Source organism: Rhinopithecus bieti, unplaced genomic scaffold (assembly GCF_001698545.2).
Source record: "Rhinopithecus bieti isolate Rb0 unplaced genomic scaffold, ASM169854v2 scaffold_17936, whole genome shotgun sequence".
Taxonomy (NCBI): domain Eukaryota; kingdom Metazoa; phylum Chordata; class Mammalia; order Primates; family Cercopithecidae; genus Rhinopithecus; species Rhinopithecus bieti.
Window position 1 is genome coordinate 45,776 of NW_016808913.1, and position 19,777 is coordinate 65,552.

The following is a 19,777-nucleotide window of genomic DNA, read 5'->3' on the forward strand; positions in this document are numbered from 1 at the left end:
TTTTTTTTTTTTTTTTTTTTTTGCACAATGGTTTATGGAATAAAGAGCTAGCAGCAAAATGTATGCAGGTTTTCCCAATACTGTGATCATGGAAATATTAACCACATTGTTGGACTGGTTTTATTTAACTTAACTGTGGTAACTGATATTCATGCATATTGGAACTGTGCAAAGCAAGGACTGCCTGTATCTAAGAAAAGAAAAAACTCCTTATTAGTTCACAAAACAGTTAACTTTTAATCCAATTTAGTTAACTACTATCCAAGCCTAATCCTGAATCAAATAAAAACTGAACTGCTCACAGGAGTTAGAAAAATGTTTGGAGAGAATTTAATGCAGAATTCTTCAAATTAGGATTTACATAGCACAAAGACATTCTAGTTTCTTTTTAGAGATAGGGTTTTGCTCTGTTGCCCAGTGTGGTGGCAATAATCACAGATCACTGCAGCTTCAACACCTGGGATGCAAGTGATCCTCCCATCTCAGCCTTCCAAGCAGCTAGGACCACAGGTACACACCACCATGCGTCGTTAATTATTTTATTTTTTTGTAGAGACAGAGTCTCATTTTGTTGCCAAGACTAATCTGAAACTCCTGGCCTCAAGGAATCCTTCTGCTTTGGCCACCCAAAGTACAAGGATCACAGGCATGAGCCTCCATGGCCAGTCGACATTCCTTTGGGGATTCAGATCCCCTCCCCTCATTTCAACAGTCTTGAGGTCTGCCAGGAGTAAAGTTGTAGACAAAACAATCATCACAAGGCACATGACTAACTTTTTTCCTAGCAGCCAGTACCATGTTTATGCCTCAGTAAAACAGTAGCATCCATTCCATTAATGTTGTTTTAGTTTGTTTCTGAATGCATTTACTTCACAAATCTGTTTGTTAAGGGCTATAAACAAAATTTGTATCAACTTTTATGTTTATGTATATTTACAAAACAGAAAATTAAGTCAGCATTAATTTAAGTTAACATGAATGGTCACAAGAATTTTTCCCCTCTATAAGGGGTGGATATTCAAGGAGTTTCAAAAGTTTGTGGAAAATGGAATTAAAAGTATAAACTATATTTCTAAACATTAGCTTGAAAAGATAATAGTATAAGCTATATTTCTAAACATTAGCTTGATTGAGTTCAAGACACTTTTGTAAGGGATGATACCAGCTATTTAGTCCATCGTAAAGAACAAAGAGTTCTGGGAATTTAACCACATCGATGCAGCTCTTTTTTTTTTTTTTTTTTTCATTATTAACTGAAGAAAATGTACTGCCTTTAAAAAAATTATTAAGATTAGGAAACAAAAGTCCAAAGGTGCCAAATCGGGACCACAAGGTGGATGCCTAGTGATTTCCATCAAAACGCTCACAAAATTGTCCTTGTTTGATGAGAGGGATGAGCAGGAGCTTTGCTGTGGTGAAGAACTCTCTGGTGAAGCTTTCTCTGGCATTTTTCTGCTAAAGCTTTGGCTAAGTTTCTCAAAACACTCTCATAATAAGCAGTTGTTACCATTCTTTGGCACTACAGAAAGTCAACAAGCAAAATGCCTTGAGCATCCAAAAGCTGTTGCCATGACCTTTGCTCTCAACCAGTCCACTTGTAGTTTGACTGAACTACTTCTGCATCTTGGTAACCATTGCTTTAATTGCGCTTTGTCTCCAGGATCTCACTGGTAAAGCCATGTTTCCTCTCCTGTTACAAGTTTTCAATGAAATGCTTCAAGGTCATGATTCCGTTTATTTAAAATTTCCATTGAAAGCTCTGCTCTTTTCTGTAGCTGATCTGGGTGCAAAGGTTTTTGTACCTCTCAGGTATAAAGTTTGCTGAACTTTTCCAGTCAGAATTGTGTAAAGTTAACCAACTGAGATGTCTATGGTGTTGGCTATCATTTTTGCTGTTAATTGTTGGTTTTCTTCAATTAGGCCATCAACTAGATTAATTTTTTTCTCACAAACTGATGTGGATGATCGGCCACTGTGGGCTTCTTCTTCAACATTACCTTATCCCTTCTTAAAACTAATTATCCATTTGTAAACTGATCTCTCTGGAGCATTGTCTCCATAAACTTTTCATAAAGCATCAATTAAGTCACCATTCTTCCACCCAAGTGTCAGCATAAATTTGATGTTTGTTCTTGTTTCAATTTTAGCAGAATTCATATTCCTCTTTTCAAACCGATGTCTTATTCTTCTTAGTGCTTAAAACTGTAACCTTATGATACAAATCTTCAACGTCTTGATCAAATAAATATGACAAATGATGTTCTGTAAGAAAAATGCTCTTCACTTGTATTCCTTCCCTGCATATTTTGAGTAATTATCTTCCAAGACTCATGCATCTTTTCCCAAAATCTCTGAGAGTACAATTCCTTATTTCCTTCACTGTGGCAAAGTGTTTCAGAAAAGGGTTCCTTGAATTAAAAGTCGGCATAGCCTATTTGACTCCCGCGGCTCCGGTATCACATACCTACCCGCCAACCATGCCAAGAGCTTCCCCATTATCTCCACATTGGAGAGCCCTTTCACCGGATATCCTCCAGTTTCAGAGACTGCACCCAGAGACCCATTGGCAGGTTCCTGGATTCTCCTCAATTTTGGTCCTGCCTCTCTGCTTTGCATTTTCAGGCTTGGCCTTACAAGAAGGACGATGGTGCTGATTGTGCCAGAATGAGTGAAAACAGGAGGAAAATGAACCAGTTGCAGCAAAACCCACTATTCCACAACTAGTTTTTAAAACTGGGCTAGTTTCTCATTGTTCTGAACCAGAAGATTACGTTAAAGTTTACTTATTAACCTTTTATTGCAGGATTGCTAAAGAAATTAATCTCTGATTTATGATGTGTACAAAACTACTATAAATATTTCAGTAGTAATCCAAGATACAACAATTGCTAATAATGTTTGTTAAGTTTCTAAGGAGATGAGAATGAGATACATCATAGGAGAGGTAAAACAGTAACCCGGTAGATTAACAGTTACACTAATTCTGTGTGCTGCTAAGTGTAAGGGACGATTTTAAACTTATGAAAAAAGAAAACAAGTAGTGAAACTGTAAGATATTGTTCACAATTTTAAGAAATCCTGTCACATTAAAGTTCTATAAATGAGATACCTCACTGCCTTTCACTAACAACATGTTTTTTGCAGCATTTTTGAACCTGCACTTGAAAGACTTTCCAGTTCCTCTCCCTGTGATGTTATTTTTACTTGGATGCAGTTTTGAAGTATTAAGCTTTACATCTTTGCAGGTGTGTATTGTAAATGAGTATTTTATGCTATTTATTTGAGATCATATAAATGCTGAGATGCCATTTAAAATGTTCAGAAATTATTCATCTGCTCACTGTTCTGCCAGTTGATAGATGATTGTGATGTGGATAGCATCAGATCAGGTGTGTAGAAAAAGGAGCCAGGCCTGCAAAAGCTGAGATCCAGCTGAGATCTGGAAAAGCTGAGTACATACAGCTACTGAGTACATACAGCTACTGAAAGTATTAGTGGCCAAGGAATGTTAAACAGATTTAGAAAACTGGGGAAAAAAAAATGGCTAATGACATAGGAGCTCAGGGAGACTTTGTATTGCTGGTGCAGGACTTGAGTAGCAAAAATATTGTAATATTGAACTAATCTATTTCCTCAATGAAGACTGTTTTAAAGGGTTTCTTTTAAAAGAGAAACTAGTCTCTTAAGCGTGCAGATTTGGCCAAAGGGCCATAATTTGCCAGTCTGCCCTAGTCAATCAGAATGGATGTGAGAACTTGTCTGAAATGATTGACTTTCCCAAACAAATTTAGTCAATGATGTTAAAAATATTATACAAAACATGTATTCATGTAAGAACCAGAAGCAGTTTACCACTTTACATGTCATAAACAGGTTTTATAATCATATGATTTTGACACAGATGCAATTTGAAGTACTTCTATAAGCTTTATTATTTGTCAGCAACTCCTTTAAAGGAAGGAACCAATGTTAAGACCCCTGAAGTGTCTAAGATTTTTCTCTACTTGCCAGCTAATGAGCTAGCTTGCCAGTTTCATGATCCCAGCAAAAGACATGGGACTCCTGGACCAGAGAAAAAGGGTTTTATTATCCACAGCGATAGCAATAACCAGAGTTAACACTTTCTTGTGCCTGTTTCCTGAACGATAATCCCAAAGAAGAAAAGAGGGCCAGGTGAAATCTGCACCTACATTGGGTTATATATCTGGCCACAGGAGAAGAAATGTAAGCTTAGAGAACCCGAATCCTATAATGGGTAGTAAGCTCATTTGCTCCCTTGCCTATTCTTCCACACACATCTTCTATATAAGCCATGGCCAGTTATTTGTAGTTTTTAGAATTTGATACAATCACTTACTCCTTTGTGAATTTTGTGCTTGATTATCCACCTACCTGAAACCTCTTTCTTCGTCTTGATTGCCTGAAAATCTGCTGCATATTTTTTAGTACCCATGTCAATGTACTTCCTATACCTGTTCTTTAAATATAATAAATGTCTCTGAGGGAGATATTATCTTTATTACACTGAACAGTAAAGTAAACCTGTCATTTGCTCTGGAGGAAGACACTTGCTCTGCCTTCTAAGCCATACCAACATCCATGAAAAGATAGTATGGAAGAAAAACAATCAATGCCTGTATTCATAAGCCATGGACAACACAAGAGATGCATGGAGAATTATCTCCCAAATGCAAGGATATTACCTAACACAGTAGGTACTCAGTGTTTCCCTAATAAGTGAATGTTGAATGGATACTTATAATAGAATTTACACATTTCAACTAAATATCTCATGTTAAACATTGTTAATTAGTTATTGCATGAATTGCATTAACTTTCCAGTCTCTATCCCTTCTATTCTTCCACACACATCTTCTATATAAGCCATGGCCGATTATTTGTAGTTTCTAGAATTTGATACGATCACTTACGCCGTTGTGTGATATGTCTTTTAAAAATTGTCTTTCTCTACTGTTAGATTTAGGAGTGCCTAGCATGTTTTCTATTCTAATAGTGATGAATAAATGAGAAGATGATATATTTGTATAATGTTAGGTCCAAAGATACGCAAACGCCATACAATGGATGAGTCCAGACTTACTTTTTCGTATATTTGCACCAGTAATTTTCTTTACTACTGCATTTGACATGAATACATACATGCTTCAAAAGTTATTTTGGCAGGTAAGCTTTCTTTTTTGGTAATGTCATTCATTCATGAACCACATATTATCTATGTTCAAATTTTTAGAATATTTTTTTCCAAAATAGGGAACAAAGAAGAAATAAAAGGGCATGGGAGTAATAAATTCAGCTTCATAATTTAGTGAATAAATCATATCTTGGCAATAGTCTGGCATATCAAAGACCCAGGGGAAAAATTATGAAAGAAAACAGTAATTCTGAGACTCAGACTCGCACTACTTCATGCCAGATATAATATTAACTCTGAAATACTACAAGAGTGCTATGAGAAAGTGTATTAGCTCCAGTAAAAGGAAATTGTTTAAAAAAGTCATGTTTTAAATACCTATGTTCTAAAACTTCCTACATTCATATCTAAGAGAATAAAAGCAGAGAAGAAAACACAGAAGCAGCTAAACTCTAACTCAAAAACCATAAGAAGTTTTTTAACATGCGAGATTTGAACTGTATCAGGGAAAGACCTCAAGAAAAAACACTCCAAATCATAAGTAAGGTGTACATTTCTTTCAAAGTAATCAAAACAGTTTTATAAATACAGGCCATTACCTAAACTGCATTAGAAGCAAATAATTTATTAGAATAATTGATACTTTTAAACCAAATGCAGACACATGGAGTTCAGAAAAATGACTAAAAGATGAAATCAAAAAGAACAGACATAAAAGGGGTTTGGGTTGTCTCAGCTGAGCTCTGCCAAACCATCTCCTGCATCTTTGGTCAAGTGGAAGTCAGCTGAAGCAGAGTGAGCTAGATGGCCCCACTCCTGTGTCTGCTGGTGGGTACTGTTGGTGTTGGTTGATTCTGTATCTCCAGTAATCCTGATTATCTTCTTCTTAAAATGGACTACAAAAGCAGTCTGATTTTTCTAATTGTAAAATTTCTTTGCAGATACTTTTAATTACAATTCCCGGCTTTTTGGTTAATTATATCTTAGTTCTTTGGTATCTGGCATCTGTAAATAAATTATATTTGAAGCACACCCCATGGTTATTATTTTCAGCTATCCTTGTGAGTTCGGATCCCATGCTAACTGCAGCTGCTGTCAGAGACCTTGGTGGGTATATTGCTCTCTTTTTCTATATTTATAATATCATATTTCATAATGAACTTGCATTTGTTTTAAGATCTTTTGTTTTTGGTAGCTTTCTACTATGAGAAGTCAGGTAGTGAGGGATTGGGGGTTGGGGATTAAGCAGAGATTTTGGAGGTCATGCTTAGGGCAGAAGAAATGCCAGTGACGGGCTTATTTAGTGTCAAAAAAAAGTATTATACCCAATTGTGCAATAAGGGAGGGAATTCATTCAGAACCCTTGACTTTATACATACTTCTACCTTGAGCCAACAGAATAGTTCTGGGACATTACAATATCGCATATACACTGTCGTGACATTTCTGTTGCCCAATATTTCTTTTCCTTTGTAAAGAATCATTAGGACAATTCCATTTAAAAAGTATTTTGCCTTTGGCATCATTGTCATCATTAAGACTGAAAGCCTAAAAAGTCAAAAAATGGTAAAATCATCAATCATGCAGTGTTTTGAGTATATACTATTTTAAGAAAAATCAGTCTATATTTAAAAGTAAAATACCAACTCAATTTAGCCCAGAAAACAAAACAAAAAAAGCCTCATGCAAGAAAACAATAATTTTATTGTCCCCTTTCATCACTTTTTAATAATGAGAACTAGAAAAACTGCTTTAAACTAGAATATTAATATGGCACACACATGCATGCATTTGCACACACACAACACACATACTCTTTTCAATTTTAATTTCACTTTGCAACCAGTTAAAGGGGAAATAGCTATCTGAGGCAAGTAGAAATAGAGTAGGGCATCAAGTGTAAATATATGAATAAATGAGAACTGAGCCTTCAAGACAAAGGACATTAAGAGAGTGAGATGACACTTTAGAAGAAGATGCCAACATCCACCACCCAACCCTGAATTCTTGTCTTCCTCCCCACACTCTCAGCCCACATCCCTGCCTCCTTGTGACTGTCAATGCCAACCCTTTTCTCCTCTATATTTGAGAGACTCTTATGATACCTGAGAGCTGATTTCACTCTTGTCTAACTTTCTTATCTTGTAATCTAGTATTCCACTGATTTTCTACCCTGCCACAATTGAATTTAATTTACTCAGAGTACCTTGCAGGGTTATTTTCATAAATTTTGTCCATCTTGCCATTACTTTCAGAATTTTGTTTCTCTCCCCCCTGTATCTTTCCAGAAGACATTTTTAAAAGTAATTTCTTCTTGGCAGCATTGTTCCTGAGTTAACAAAGCAAGATTTATAAGATTTAGAAAGACTTATATATGTATATGTGTGTGTGCATGTGTGTATATGTGCACATATATATGTATTTTTTCATATATATATATGAAAAATTTGCCCAAGACTGTCAGAATACATAAATACATTCACGCTGGCTTGAGCTTTTCATGGTCCTTTGGCTCCTCCTATGCCCTTATATCTACTATGTATTTCTGAATATTTACATTTTGCCATAGCTCCATTTATACAATAATATCAGTTAGGTTTTGCTGAGTAATAAACAACTCCAAATGTGGTGGCTTAAAACAACAATTATTTATTATTTCTCGTGAATCCAGCAGTTCTAATGATATGGGCTGGGTCCTGCTGATCTTGCTAGGTTCACTAAGGAATCTATAATCAGCTGGTGGACACTGGGGGGCTAAGTGATCCAGGATGGCCTCAACTGGGAAGATCTACCTTTCCTTCATGTATCTCTTATAATCCTACAGAGGGATGCTGCCATGGCGGTGGCAGGAGTCAGAGAGGAGGCAGAAATTTTCTGCTCTCGTTGAGTCTCATAATGAAACAAACTAGATCTTTTTGGTGAGAAACACTGTCAAGTCTTACAGCGAAGGGCTTAGATACAGGCAGAGGTGGAGTATGGGATGGCCGAGGCAATCGAGCCGCACAGGAACAGCCTTGGTGCTTCTTCTCTCGGCATACTGATTGTAGTTAGGTTGTGATTGCGGTTACACACTGGCTGATTCACAGAAAGGACTTTTACTGGATAATAACATTTCCTCCCATGAGTTTTAGAAAATCACTATAGATGCTCAAAGTTGTAGCTTTACCGCTACATGCACATTTAAGGGCAGAGGAAAAGGACAACTGATAGACATTTAAACTTAGAATGCCATCGTAAATAGAGGAAAATTTGGATGGAAGTGCATAATATCAAGAACTCTCCATTCACGGAGATTGATTTCTAAAACCATTGGGAAGAATGAATGAGAAAGTCAGACCATTTCTAAGCTTAGCTAGATTATGTGAACAATTGTCTTGATACTTATGTTATGTTATAAAGCTTTGGTTTGTAACTTTATTTTATTCTTCAATCATCATTTTCTGTCTTGCCTTAAATGTATCTGATTTATCATGCATGTATTTATATAGAACAACTCACTGAATTAAAAATAATAATAAATGTCATGTTTTCCTCTGTACTTTGAAGCAAGGAATGAGAATTTTAATTATCTCACTTACATGAACAAAATGGACCCTAATTAATTTAGTGCCAATTATGATGGTCTAAACTTAACTTGCAGTAAATCCATAGCTAAGACCATCCTTATAGTTGCTAAGAAAATTTTATTCTTTAACATTTAATATTTAATGTTTTCTCACTTTATAAAACATCTTTCCCCTCAACGTATGTAGGGCTTTCTAGAAGCCTCATCAGTTTAATTAATGGAGAAAGTCTGATGACCTCTGTTATATCATTAATTACATTTACTAGTATTATGGATTTTGAAAAAGAACAACAAAATAAAAGGAACCATACCATAGGTAAGGATCTTTTCTTTTAAATTTTTTTCTTAACATCAGAATCCTGTATTTTCTGAAAGCTGATGTGTATTTTGTAATATCCTACCATAAGTTATACTTGTAAGAATGTAATAGTGAGTATTGGTTTAGTGACTTACTCTTTACAAAGCACTACTACCCATTACTTATTTAATGTTAGTTACATATTTGTTGTGAGAGTGGGTTGAGACTCTTCATGAAGATGCTTATGGGAGAGGCCTGGGCTGAACCAGAATGCCAGACAACCAGAATGAGAGATGTTCTTTTTTATGTGCTGAAGATGAGCTTAGAAGATAAACCAAATAGTGCATCCACTAGTAGTGAGAGGAGGCAGCTTCTCTTCCGTTTGCCCTGGGACTATATCTCATGCAGGCAACATAAAAAGCTGTCAAATAAGGGAGGAAGTATGCGTTATTAGCCATCTACAGGGTCAGAGAATGGTGCTTGTAAGCAGAGGGATTGCAAAGTGCCCATGAGCTGTTTCATTTACCGCTTTCAGATAGCCCTAAACCATAAGTACTTTTCTCCCCTTTATCATGTGTATGTGTGTGTATAAAATTAATGACATATGTATAATATAATAGTGATTATAAAGTATACAGCTATATAACTATTAATCAGGAGAAGAAATTTCATGTTACCAGCATCCCTAGAAGCATCTTATGTGCTCTTCTCTGGTCAAAGCCCTGTATCTTCCTCCTAGAAAAGTCATTTTCAACGTTTAGTCTCTGAATCCCTGGCTAGTGGAGGAGAGGGGTTCATAGGATCTTTTCAGGGTGTCTATGAAATCAAAGCATTTTCATAATATTACTAAGAATTTATTTAGCTTTTTATTGTGGTGCACTTGCACTGGTTTTGGAAAAGCAATGATTATAGTCTCCTTGATAAACCGACGACGTACTATTCTACGCACTGGGTGTCTTCTTTGTTCTAAGATCTTATGCAGCATTGTCTCATTCCGCCACTACCCCCATTCCTGTTGAAAAGGTGTGCTTAAGAGGTGCCTCCACAACATATTCTAATCCGTTGATCTGTATGGTATCAAACAATTCACTCTGCTGTAGTGGGATTCTTCTACTCCCCGCCTCCCCTCAGCAATGAAGAATATCTTAAATTACCTCTCCTACTACTCAAGAAGAGGAGATTTTTAGCTGCAATTGTTTTCCCTGCCCCTAGAGAGTGCTTCATTGTTGTGCAGCTAGGGACCCTGTGTACCTCTATTCTTTCCTATTCTTGCCTTATCCTAAAACTCAGAAGTGAAGAATATTCTTTCCCAAGAAGAATCATCCTGAGGACCACCACTCCTCTCACCCCTTCCTCAAAGGAGCTGATCCAGGTGGTGGACAGTTACCCTAATTGGGCATAGGAGGTATTTGCTTTCAGCCTTTGAGGCTTGTGGGCAACAGATGGGTGAAGCTCTGTGTATGGTGTCAGTTTGCCTAGCCCACGGAAACTTGGAGCATCTGTGGTGAACCTGGAACCTCAGATTAGCTCAGAAAGGTACATTGTCTTTCGGTACTTCTAATTCACCATCTGTGATGTGTGTGAAAGCCAAACAACCATAAACACAACCTCTACTAAAATCCAGGGTGCAAAAGGAGGTGATGTAATATGGCACTCAGAGAGTGCTCACCCTAAAACCTCCTATAGCTATGACCTTCCTGAAGTTGACTAAGTTGAGCAACAAAGAAATTTTTATATTCAGAAGCATTTTTAAAACTCAAGGGCCACCCTTGGGGGAACTAAAAAACCTTAAAGAAGTACAATCTTGCATGCCATTGAGGAGGATCCATGTTCACCTACTAAACCTGGTTTAGTGTTCTATCAGGCTTTATTTACGATATTATATACTGACCACGGAATTTCAGGGAAACATATCAGAAATAACATCTACAGGCTAATCAGGGGAACTTTTTTGGTACTCTTTGGGAGAAGGGAAAAGAAAAGGAAGAATAAAGGTTCTGATCTGGAAGTTCATTCATTCACTGATTCAACAATGATTTATTAATATGTATTATGTGAGAATTTCTATTCTAGGACCTGAGGATTTAACCATAAACACAATAGGCAAAGTCCCATTGCCTCCATAGAGCTTGCCTTGTAATTTTGACAATAATCAATGGAATGGAACTTTATTTTTTTATATTTCAGAAGAAGAAAAACTGTAAGTAATCACTTTAAAATAATAAGAGTAATAACTTCAACAATAAAACTCTGCTGTAGGAGAAAGAGAACAATGAACTTACTTTCTTAGACATTAGGACTTTCTCTGAACGTGAACACCTTTGAAATACAAATTTTCCTTAAGAAATAAAGATGCTTAATAAGCTTTACTGCTATTTCATTTGACAATTGTGAATCAATAATTTTCAGAGTAACCATTGTTTTTATAACTTCTGTAATTATTTAAACAGTGTTACTAACCTTTGAAGTTAGCACATATTTTATAATAGGAAAAAATTAAGAAAGATTATTTCACTCAGAGTTCTTACTCTTTCCAATTTAAGTGCTAGAAATTTTAAAACAGTATAAGCAGTAATGGCTTTGCTTTGAGACTTTTCCTGGCTTAACAAATCTAGTCAGCAAACATGTTACTTATTAAAATGTATTTTCCTTTCTTAAAGGAAAAAGCAGCTTTCAAACTGGGGTCTTCTAACTCCAGATTCCTGTATGCTTCTGCCACTAAAGTTGGCCTCCATCCTATATTTCAGTGACAGGAGATGCTGGACTCAAAATTATTGCCATGACCAACTCTGTGCCTAGAGCTCATGTGGCCTGGAGACATGTGTAGTTCCAGAAAATGAGCCTATGATGGCCTCCGGCTCCCTGTTTTCCTGGGAAGGGCATCATGACATTGCTCTGTGGAAAGTAATTAGGCAAAACATAAAAGTAATAACACCAAAAAGCAAATATATTTTGGGCATTAATTTTACTTTTGGAACCTAAAAAGTACTCAGAGAAGCCCAAGAGAGAAAAATGTATGTACAGAAATACACATTGCAACATTGTTTATCAGGGTGAAAAGCTAAAACATATGAAATGCTCAAAAAGAAGGAAGCCATCAGTCACTTTGACAGGCCAACATAATGCAGGAGATTCACCCAGCTGAGGCCTAGAGACATTCCTCTTTCTGTATTTCCTGTATGTATTACATTAGATCTAGATTATCACTCCCATGAGTTTAGGGACTTCCTACTTGTTCCTTCATATATCTCTAAAATCTATTACATGTTTGACACGTTAAAGGCATTGAATAAATTCCTTAATGGAGACCAAAAGGAGCTCTTAAACTAAACTGACCAAATTTTCCAAACTTAAGTGTGGCTTTTAGCCATTGAAAATAAACTCTTTCAACACAGAAACAAGAAAATATTGTCCATCTACTCCAAAGGCAATGAGCTATTTTTATTAATATTAGTTTTAATGGACAAATCATAATGTGTACATTTGAGGGGTACAATGTGAGGCTTTGATATATGTATACAATGTAGAATGATTGAATCAAGCTAATTAATATCACCTCATTTAACTATAATTTTTTATGATGAGAGATTTGAAATTTACTCTCTTAGTTATTTTGAAATACCAATATATTATTATTGACTATAGTCACTTTGCTGTGGAATAGATCTGAAAACTTAGTACTGCTTTCTCTTGGAAACTTTGCACTTCATAATCAACAGTTCCCTATTCTCTTCCTCCCTACATCCCCAGCCTCTGGTAATAATTATTCTACTCTCTATTTCTGAAAGTTCAAATTTTTTAGTTTCTACATATAAGTAAGATCATGTGGTATTTTTCTTTCTGTGCCTATCTTACTTCACTTAGCATAATATCCTCTAGGTTCATCCATCTTGTTGTAAATAACAAGACTTCCTTCTTTTTAAGGATGAATACTATTTCATTGTGTATGTATACCATATTTTCTTTATTCATTCATTGATGGACACTTCGGTTGACCCCATATCTGGGACATAAATAACCCAATTAAAAAAATAGGCTAAGAACAGACAGACATCAAAAAAAGACATATAAATGGTCAACAGGTGTGTTTTTTTTTTTTTTTTTTTTTTTCAAGACAGAGTCTTGCTCTGTTGCCCAGGTTGGAGTGCAGTGGTGTGATCTCGGCTCACTACAACCTCCACCAAGCTGTTCTCATGCCTCAGCCTCCCAAGTAGCTGGGATTACAGGCATGTGGCACCACACCCAGCTGAGTTTTGTATTTTTAATGAAGATGGGATTTCGCCATGTTGGCCAGGTTGGTCTCAAACTCCTGGCCTCAAGTGATCTGCCCACCTGAGCCTCCCGAGGGATTATAAGTGCTGGGATTGTAGTCATGAGCTACAGCACCCGGCAGTCAACAGGTACATTAAGAAATGTTCAGCCTCACTAATCATTAGGGAAAAGCAAATGAAAACCATAATGAGATATTACTTCACATCTGTTAGAATGTCTTTTATCAAAAAGATAAAAGAGAAGTGTTAGTAAGATTGCAGAGAAAAGGAAACTCTTGTACACTGTTGGTGGGAATGTAAATTAGTACAGCTATTATGGAAAACTATGTGGAAGTTCCTCAAAAAACTAAAAGTAGAACTCTACCATATGATCCAGTAATCCTACTTCTGGGTATATATCCAAAGGAATTGAAATCAATATGTCACAGGGATATCTGCACTCTCATGTTCATTGCGGCAATTAGCTAATTTTAAAGATAATGACAAAAAGGAAAATTAACCCAGAATATCAATTAAAATTAAGGGCAAGTTCTATTAACTACTTCTTATTTACTCCCCTTTCTTGTAGCTCAACACATCGTGGGCGAAACTTTTTCAGATATTATAGCAAGTTTCTTGTTTGGAATTCTAAGTTCAAAACTGATTCAATTTTGGATGTCAACTGTTTTTTGTGATGATGTCAATCATATAAGTCTCATCTTTTCAATTCTGTATCTCATCTTTTATATTTGTAAGTGAGGGGTCTATGCCTATAATAAAATAACATAGAAAACCTCAAAATAAAATATATGAAAAGTGCATACCAGGCAAAAGCTAGTAAAACATTCAACTGATCTAGAAAGAATATTTTACTAAAATAATCTATCAAAAGAGATTAAAAATATGAATATCTATACAACAGAAAACAATGTGCCAATATTAGCAAATACTATTATAAAAGAAAGAAGAATTTGACAAAATTATCATACAGAAATTATGCCTTTCCCAGAGAATTTCATGACTAATTGAACAAAAAATAATTATGGCTATAAAAATATTTAAATATCTTAGAAGTTTGGTTTATAAGATATATAGTTTTACCTCCCAAAACAGAATGCATATCCTTTACATATACATGTAGACAATTTGCAGAAATTAACTCGAAGAACATTTCAATAAAATTTCAAACATTGTTCAACCATGATGCAATTAAATTAAATATGAACTACAAAAAGAGGGTTCCTACCAGGCATAGTGGCTTATGCCTATAATCCTAGCACCTTGGGAGGCTGAGGTAGGAGGATCACTTGAGCCTAGGATTTTGAAACTAGTTTGGGTAAGATAATGGGACCCCATGTCTCCAAAAATTTTTAAAACTAGCTAGATGTGGTGGCACGTGTCTATAGTCCCAGCTCCTCAGGAGGCTGAGGCGGGAGGATCACTTGAGCCCAGGAATTTGAGGCTGCAGTGAGCTATGATCGCACTCCAGCCTGGGCAACAAAGAGAGAAGCCATCTCTCTAATGAAAGGGTGGAGGGGGGCAGTTTCAACCTGTAAATTAGATATTTTGTCTTGGTAACTCTTAGATCAGAAAGGCAATCAAAATAGAAGTTACATATCAAGTAAAGCTAAATGTTGGAAAATCTATCAATATTATTAATCAATTAATCCATGTCCCACAATCACCTCCTCACAAAAATATGGTAGCTATTGATAATTAGTCATACCATTGTTTCCTGACACAGCCTCAGAATAACATTTAATTCAGCTCTTCAGACAGCCCTTCTTATGATTCGGAATTGACATGCACGATAATACCTAGTTACCTCACCTGCACTATGTTTCTGTTACATTTAGGAATAAAACAATGGTGTATATTCTCACATCCATGATTAAAAATAATTCTGAAAGCTCTAGCTAATGTGATAAGGAGAAACATTTATACATATTTTAAAAGGAAAAAATGGGTAGATTAATCACAACATTTTATATCATATAGAAAATTCAACAGAATTAATGGGTAAACAAAGTCAGCAAGACCCTTTAATAGCTTGATATAAGTTATCCAAACAGTTGATGGTATTTTTATCAGACAGCAATAACTAACTAGAAAATAAGAAAATTGGATTCTTTATATGCTGGTAAAGAGTTATAAAATATCAATGAATAAACTTAACAAATAGTTTGGATCTAAACATAGAAAATTATAAAAGTTATTAGGAAATATAAAATTTAAATAAATTGAAGCATAGAAAAACTTAGAGTAATGGGAATTTATCATTTTCCCTCTGAAGAGGAAAAGGCAGACCAGAGGATCTTGAGGCTTTCTAATGAATTAATCAGTGGATTAAATTCAATTATAATATACTGAGGGTTATAGAATCAAGCTAATGAATTAACAGACAGTGAGAGAATGATCAGTTAATTCAGGTAGGTTCCTCATGTACTAGTGTTCGTGTGTCTACTTAAATTCCTAAAAGAAAATCCAACAAATATAATTTCATCTAACATTATTTTTAATAAGTAACCCTAATTTCAAGATTAAAGGTTATACCCAAGGAAATAATTTAAAACTTTTAGAGTCAAGATGTCTCAATAAACATTTTAGGAAGAAACCTGCCAGGACAGAATTTCATTAAAACAAGGTACAAAGTAAATATAAATTTAATGTAAAAAGACTTTCCCGGTGACCTGGCTTTGTGTTTATATTTAGTACCTTCAAGATAGTCATTATAAATATTTTCCTGACTTCACCATCACCTAACAAGTTATAATACCTAATCCAGGGCTTGATTATTTCAAAGAACCTATGTCCGTGATTTCTTCTTCTTTCATGATTCAACAGTGACTCTGCCTTTGCTACCATTTTCAGCCAGGATTAAAATAAAAAATAGAAAACTTGTAATTTTCCATCTTTAGAAGGGAAAACTCAATAATGTAATAATGGCATTAATTTCACTAAATTAAACTTTATTACAATCCAAATCAAACAATGATAGAAATTGTTTTAGTTTTAAAATTTCCTTCTCTCTCTCTCTTTTTCTTTTACTTTACTTTTCTTTTCTTTTCTTTTTTTTTTTTTTTTTGGTGGAGTCTCCTTCTGTCGCCCAGGCTGGAGTGCAGTGGCTCAATCTCTGCTCACTGCAAGCTCTGCCTCCTGGGTTCACGCCATTCTCCTGCCTCAGCCTCCCAAGTAGCTGGGACTACAAGCACCTGCCACCAAGCCTGGCTAATTTTTGTATTTTTAGTAGAGATGGGATTTCATCATGTTAGCCAGGATGGTCCAGATCTCCTGACCTCATGATCCACCTGCCTCGGCCTCCCAAAGTGGTGGGATTACAGGTGTGAGCCACTGCGCTCAGCCCTCTCTCTCTCTTAGAAACAAGAGTCTTGCTCTGTTGCCCAGGCTCTGGAGTACAGTGGCATGATCATGGCTCACTGCAGCCTCAACCTCCTGGGTTTAAGAAATCCTCCCACCTTAGCCTCCTAAGTAGCTGGGACTACAGGCATGTGCCACCAAGTCAAGCCAATTTTTAAAATTTTTTGTAGAGACAGGGTCACATTATGTTGCCTAGGCCAGTCTCAAACCCCTGGGTTCAAGCAATCATCCCACATCAGCCTCCCAAAGTGATGGAATTATAAGTATGAGTCACTGTGCCTATCCAAAATTTCATGACAATTTCAAAATTCATCTAGAAAAATTAATGTGTGAGAATAGGCAAAACAATTTTTTTAAGTGGTGAACTTTCTCTACCAGATAGGTATTAAAACATTTAATAGATCTACAGTAATTAAAATACAACTGTTGTAACACAGGAACACAAAGTAAGTCAAAGAAACACAAAGGGCACAAAACTAGTTGAAGTATGAATGGCAATTTAATATATGATAAAAGTAGAATATCCACAATATTCTTTAGTATTAAAAACAAATATTTCAGTTTTTACTTATTAACTAGAACTATGTCTGCTAAGAAGGAGGTATAAGTTGTGGGCAAATTCACAAATAAATCATCAGCTGATTTTCATTTCAACCCTCCAGAACCCATCTGAAACAACCAGACCTCTAAAGTGTGCTCTAGCCTCAATGGGGTATGTGAAGCCGTGCAAAGATGTCTGCAGTAGGCTTTACAATACAATTGGATATAAGTTGGAGGAAGAAAAAGGACATGGGGTGGTGGTAATAATTTGCAATATTTTTCAGCTGAAATCAAGTGAAGTTGCCTCTCTATAAAAGTCACAGTACTGTCACAACATCTGATACTTTTAACTCGGATAAAATTTGTGCTGCTGCTGATGTTAAATTAATACTTTATTTCTTTTTAAAAATAGGTGAGTTAATTGGAATGTCAGGAATATTTACTCTGGCCATTGTGGGACTTCTTTTAAATTCTACAAGTTTTAAAGCAGGAGTTGAAGCACTTCTTCTTGAGTAAGTGGCTAGCATATTTTCACTTTATTTCATACACTGGAATGTATAATATTATAATAGTAACAGTATCTACATCTACATGGCCAAAGTAAGATTTGCAAAGACTTGAAAACTACCCAACTAAAAACCTTTCCTAGATTTTATTTTTTCTTGCCAGTGTCTTTGAATCCTCCAATTTAAAGCAAATTCGTAAACTTACCTTGAGTCCAAGTTGGTTCTCTTTCCCCACTAATTCCTCAAGTCTCTGATTATCTCCTCAATAATTTCCCATGTAAAATCTTGTACCCACTAGTAAGAGGGTTCCAAAAGTGCAGTAATCGAGAAGTAATATTTTAATATTTTAACGCAATATTTTAAAATTAAGTTTAAGTTGAACTTAATGCAAAAAAATAATCTAAAGATCAGTATTTTAAGGACAATGAGGTGCTGTGTAAAGCAAATCAGAAGAGTAAGCTGGGGCATTTGAAGAGGATTAGCAGTGTTATAAAAGAAAGTATGACCAAACTAAATGTAAGCAAGACTAAGGGTGGAAAAGTGCAAATTGTGCCTTGCTCAAGGGCACTCAGCTGAGGGGTGAGTAGTTATCAGCCAAAAGGAAGAGCACTTTCTGTAATGCTTCGATACGTAGAGTGGAAACTTGACCTGAACCACATAATGACAACATATGTGTTAACAAAGACCCTGAAAGTAAACCATGATTTTTAGAGTTTTGGGACAACGTTATAGAAGACAGAATTAATTCTGATGTAAGAAGTTTAAAAGATGTAGGGTCTTATAGGATTCTGGAGCACTTCAATAAAATTCCATGCCAATTACAATGGAAGTCAATTGTACTTACACTTAGGCAAAATTAAATGGACACAGTTGAGGGAAGAATTTAAAATGCTACACAAGTGTTAGCTATATATATGGGGAATTATTCTGAAGGTTTTCCTCTCCTTCTTGCTCCAGCTGTAAGCTGGATCTTCAAATATATTACTTATCTTTATTCTTCATTCCTTGTAAGTTGTGATGTCTTTCTTGCCTGCATTCCTAGTACTATTGAGCCTACAATTGAAATAGGTGATCTATCTGTACCTCATATTGATTTCTAAATCATTCTATCTCCCACTTCCTTAAAAGAATCCAATTTAGAAGCCCGTGCCATCAGAATATACCATCTGCCTCTTGGTTGTGATTATCTATAGACTTCTAACTCACATTCTCCATTTTGTGAAGATTTTAGTTCCTGTCTCACTGTGACTCTCCAATATTACTCTATCACCATTCTTAGTGATGTCAATATTCATACAGTTAATCCTTTACTCCCTCATCTTCCAATTCCTGTATCTTCTCTCCTTGTATAAGTATGTCCACCACTACTCTTTAACCACCCACTCCCACAGTTGTACAAATAACTACTTCATAAACACAGTTGCAAGAATCTTACTGTCTAAAATATGGCACGTACCAACTTCTACTCTTGAAGATAGTGGAAATCTAAGATAATAGTGTTAAATTCTACTAACATCTCAAAACAACCTGTAACAGGTCCATGTTAACTCTTAAACAGAGAAGGTGTACCATCTCCCACCTTTTCACTGTATGCCCTCTAGTACCTAAATTCTAACAATTCTGCAACCATACTGAGACTAAAATCCATTGATTCTGTCATCTTTTACTGACCCTCACCTATCCCATATTTTCAATTCCTCTTTATCCAGGTCATTTCTTTTGTGTAAAATAATTTAATAACTTTTCATCATTTTCAGCTAAAAGTCAAAAGTTGTTTGTAAATGTTTTATTCATTTTTTGATAATTATTAGCACAATGATTCACATAGATAAACCCTGTAATCAAGATGTCAAATTAATCAATTATAAATATTTTTAATTTTTTCTGAATAATGCAGATTCTGGAATTTTCTATCACGTGTTGCTTTTCTCATGATGTTTACTTTCTCTGGACTTCTAATTCCTGCACATACATATTTGTATGTAAAATTTGTTGATATATACTATTCATTAAATATCTACTTCACACTGATTGTTTTAAGGTAAGAATATCATTAAAATTTTTCTATTTATAGATAATTGAGTAAGT

General features: G+C 35.5%; 1 protein-coding gene across 1 annotated transcript in view; it reads left to right on the forward strand.

Annotated features, from left to right (window-relative positions):
- SLC9C1 (solute carrier family 9 member C1) overlaps positions 1 to 19,777 on the forward strand; it is a 138,676-nt gene that overhangs the window by 10,136 nt on the left and 108,763 nt on the right. Inside the window, 7 exon segments of the mRNA XM_017887792.1 lie at positions 3,145 to 3,245; positions 5,056 to 5,184; positions 6,094 to 6,259; positions 8,905 to 9,033; positions 13,855 to 14,016; positions 17,596 to 17,695; positions 19,587 to 19,730. Of these exon segments, the coding sequence (XP_017743281.1) occupies positions 3,145 to 3,245; positions 5,056 to 5,184; positions 6,094 to 6,259; positions 8,905 to 9,033; positions 13,855 to 14,016; positions 17,596 to 17,695; positions 19,587 to 19,730 (931 nt within the window).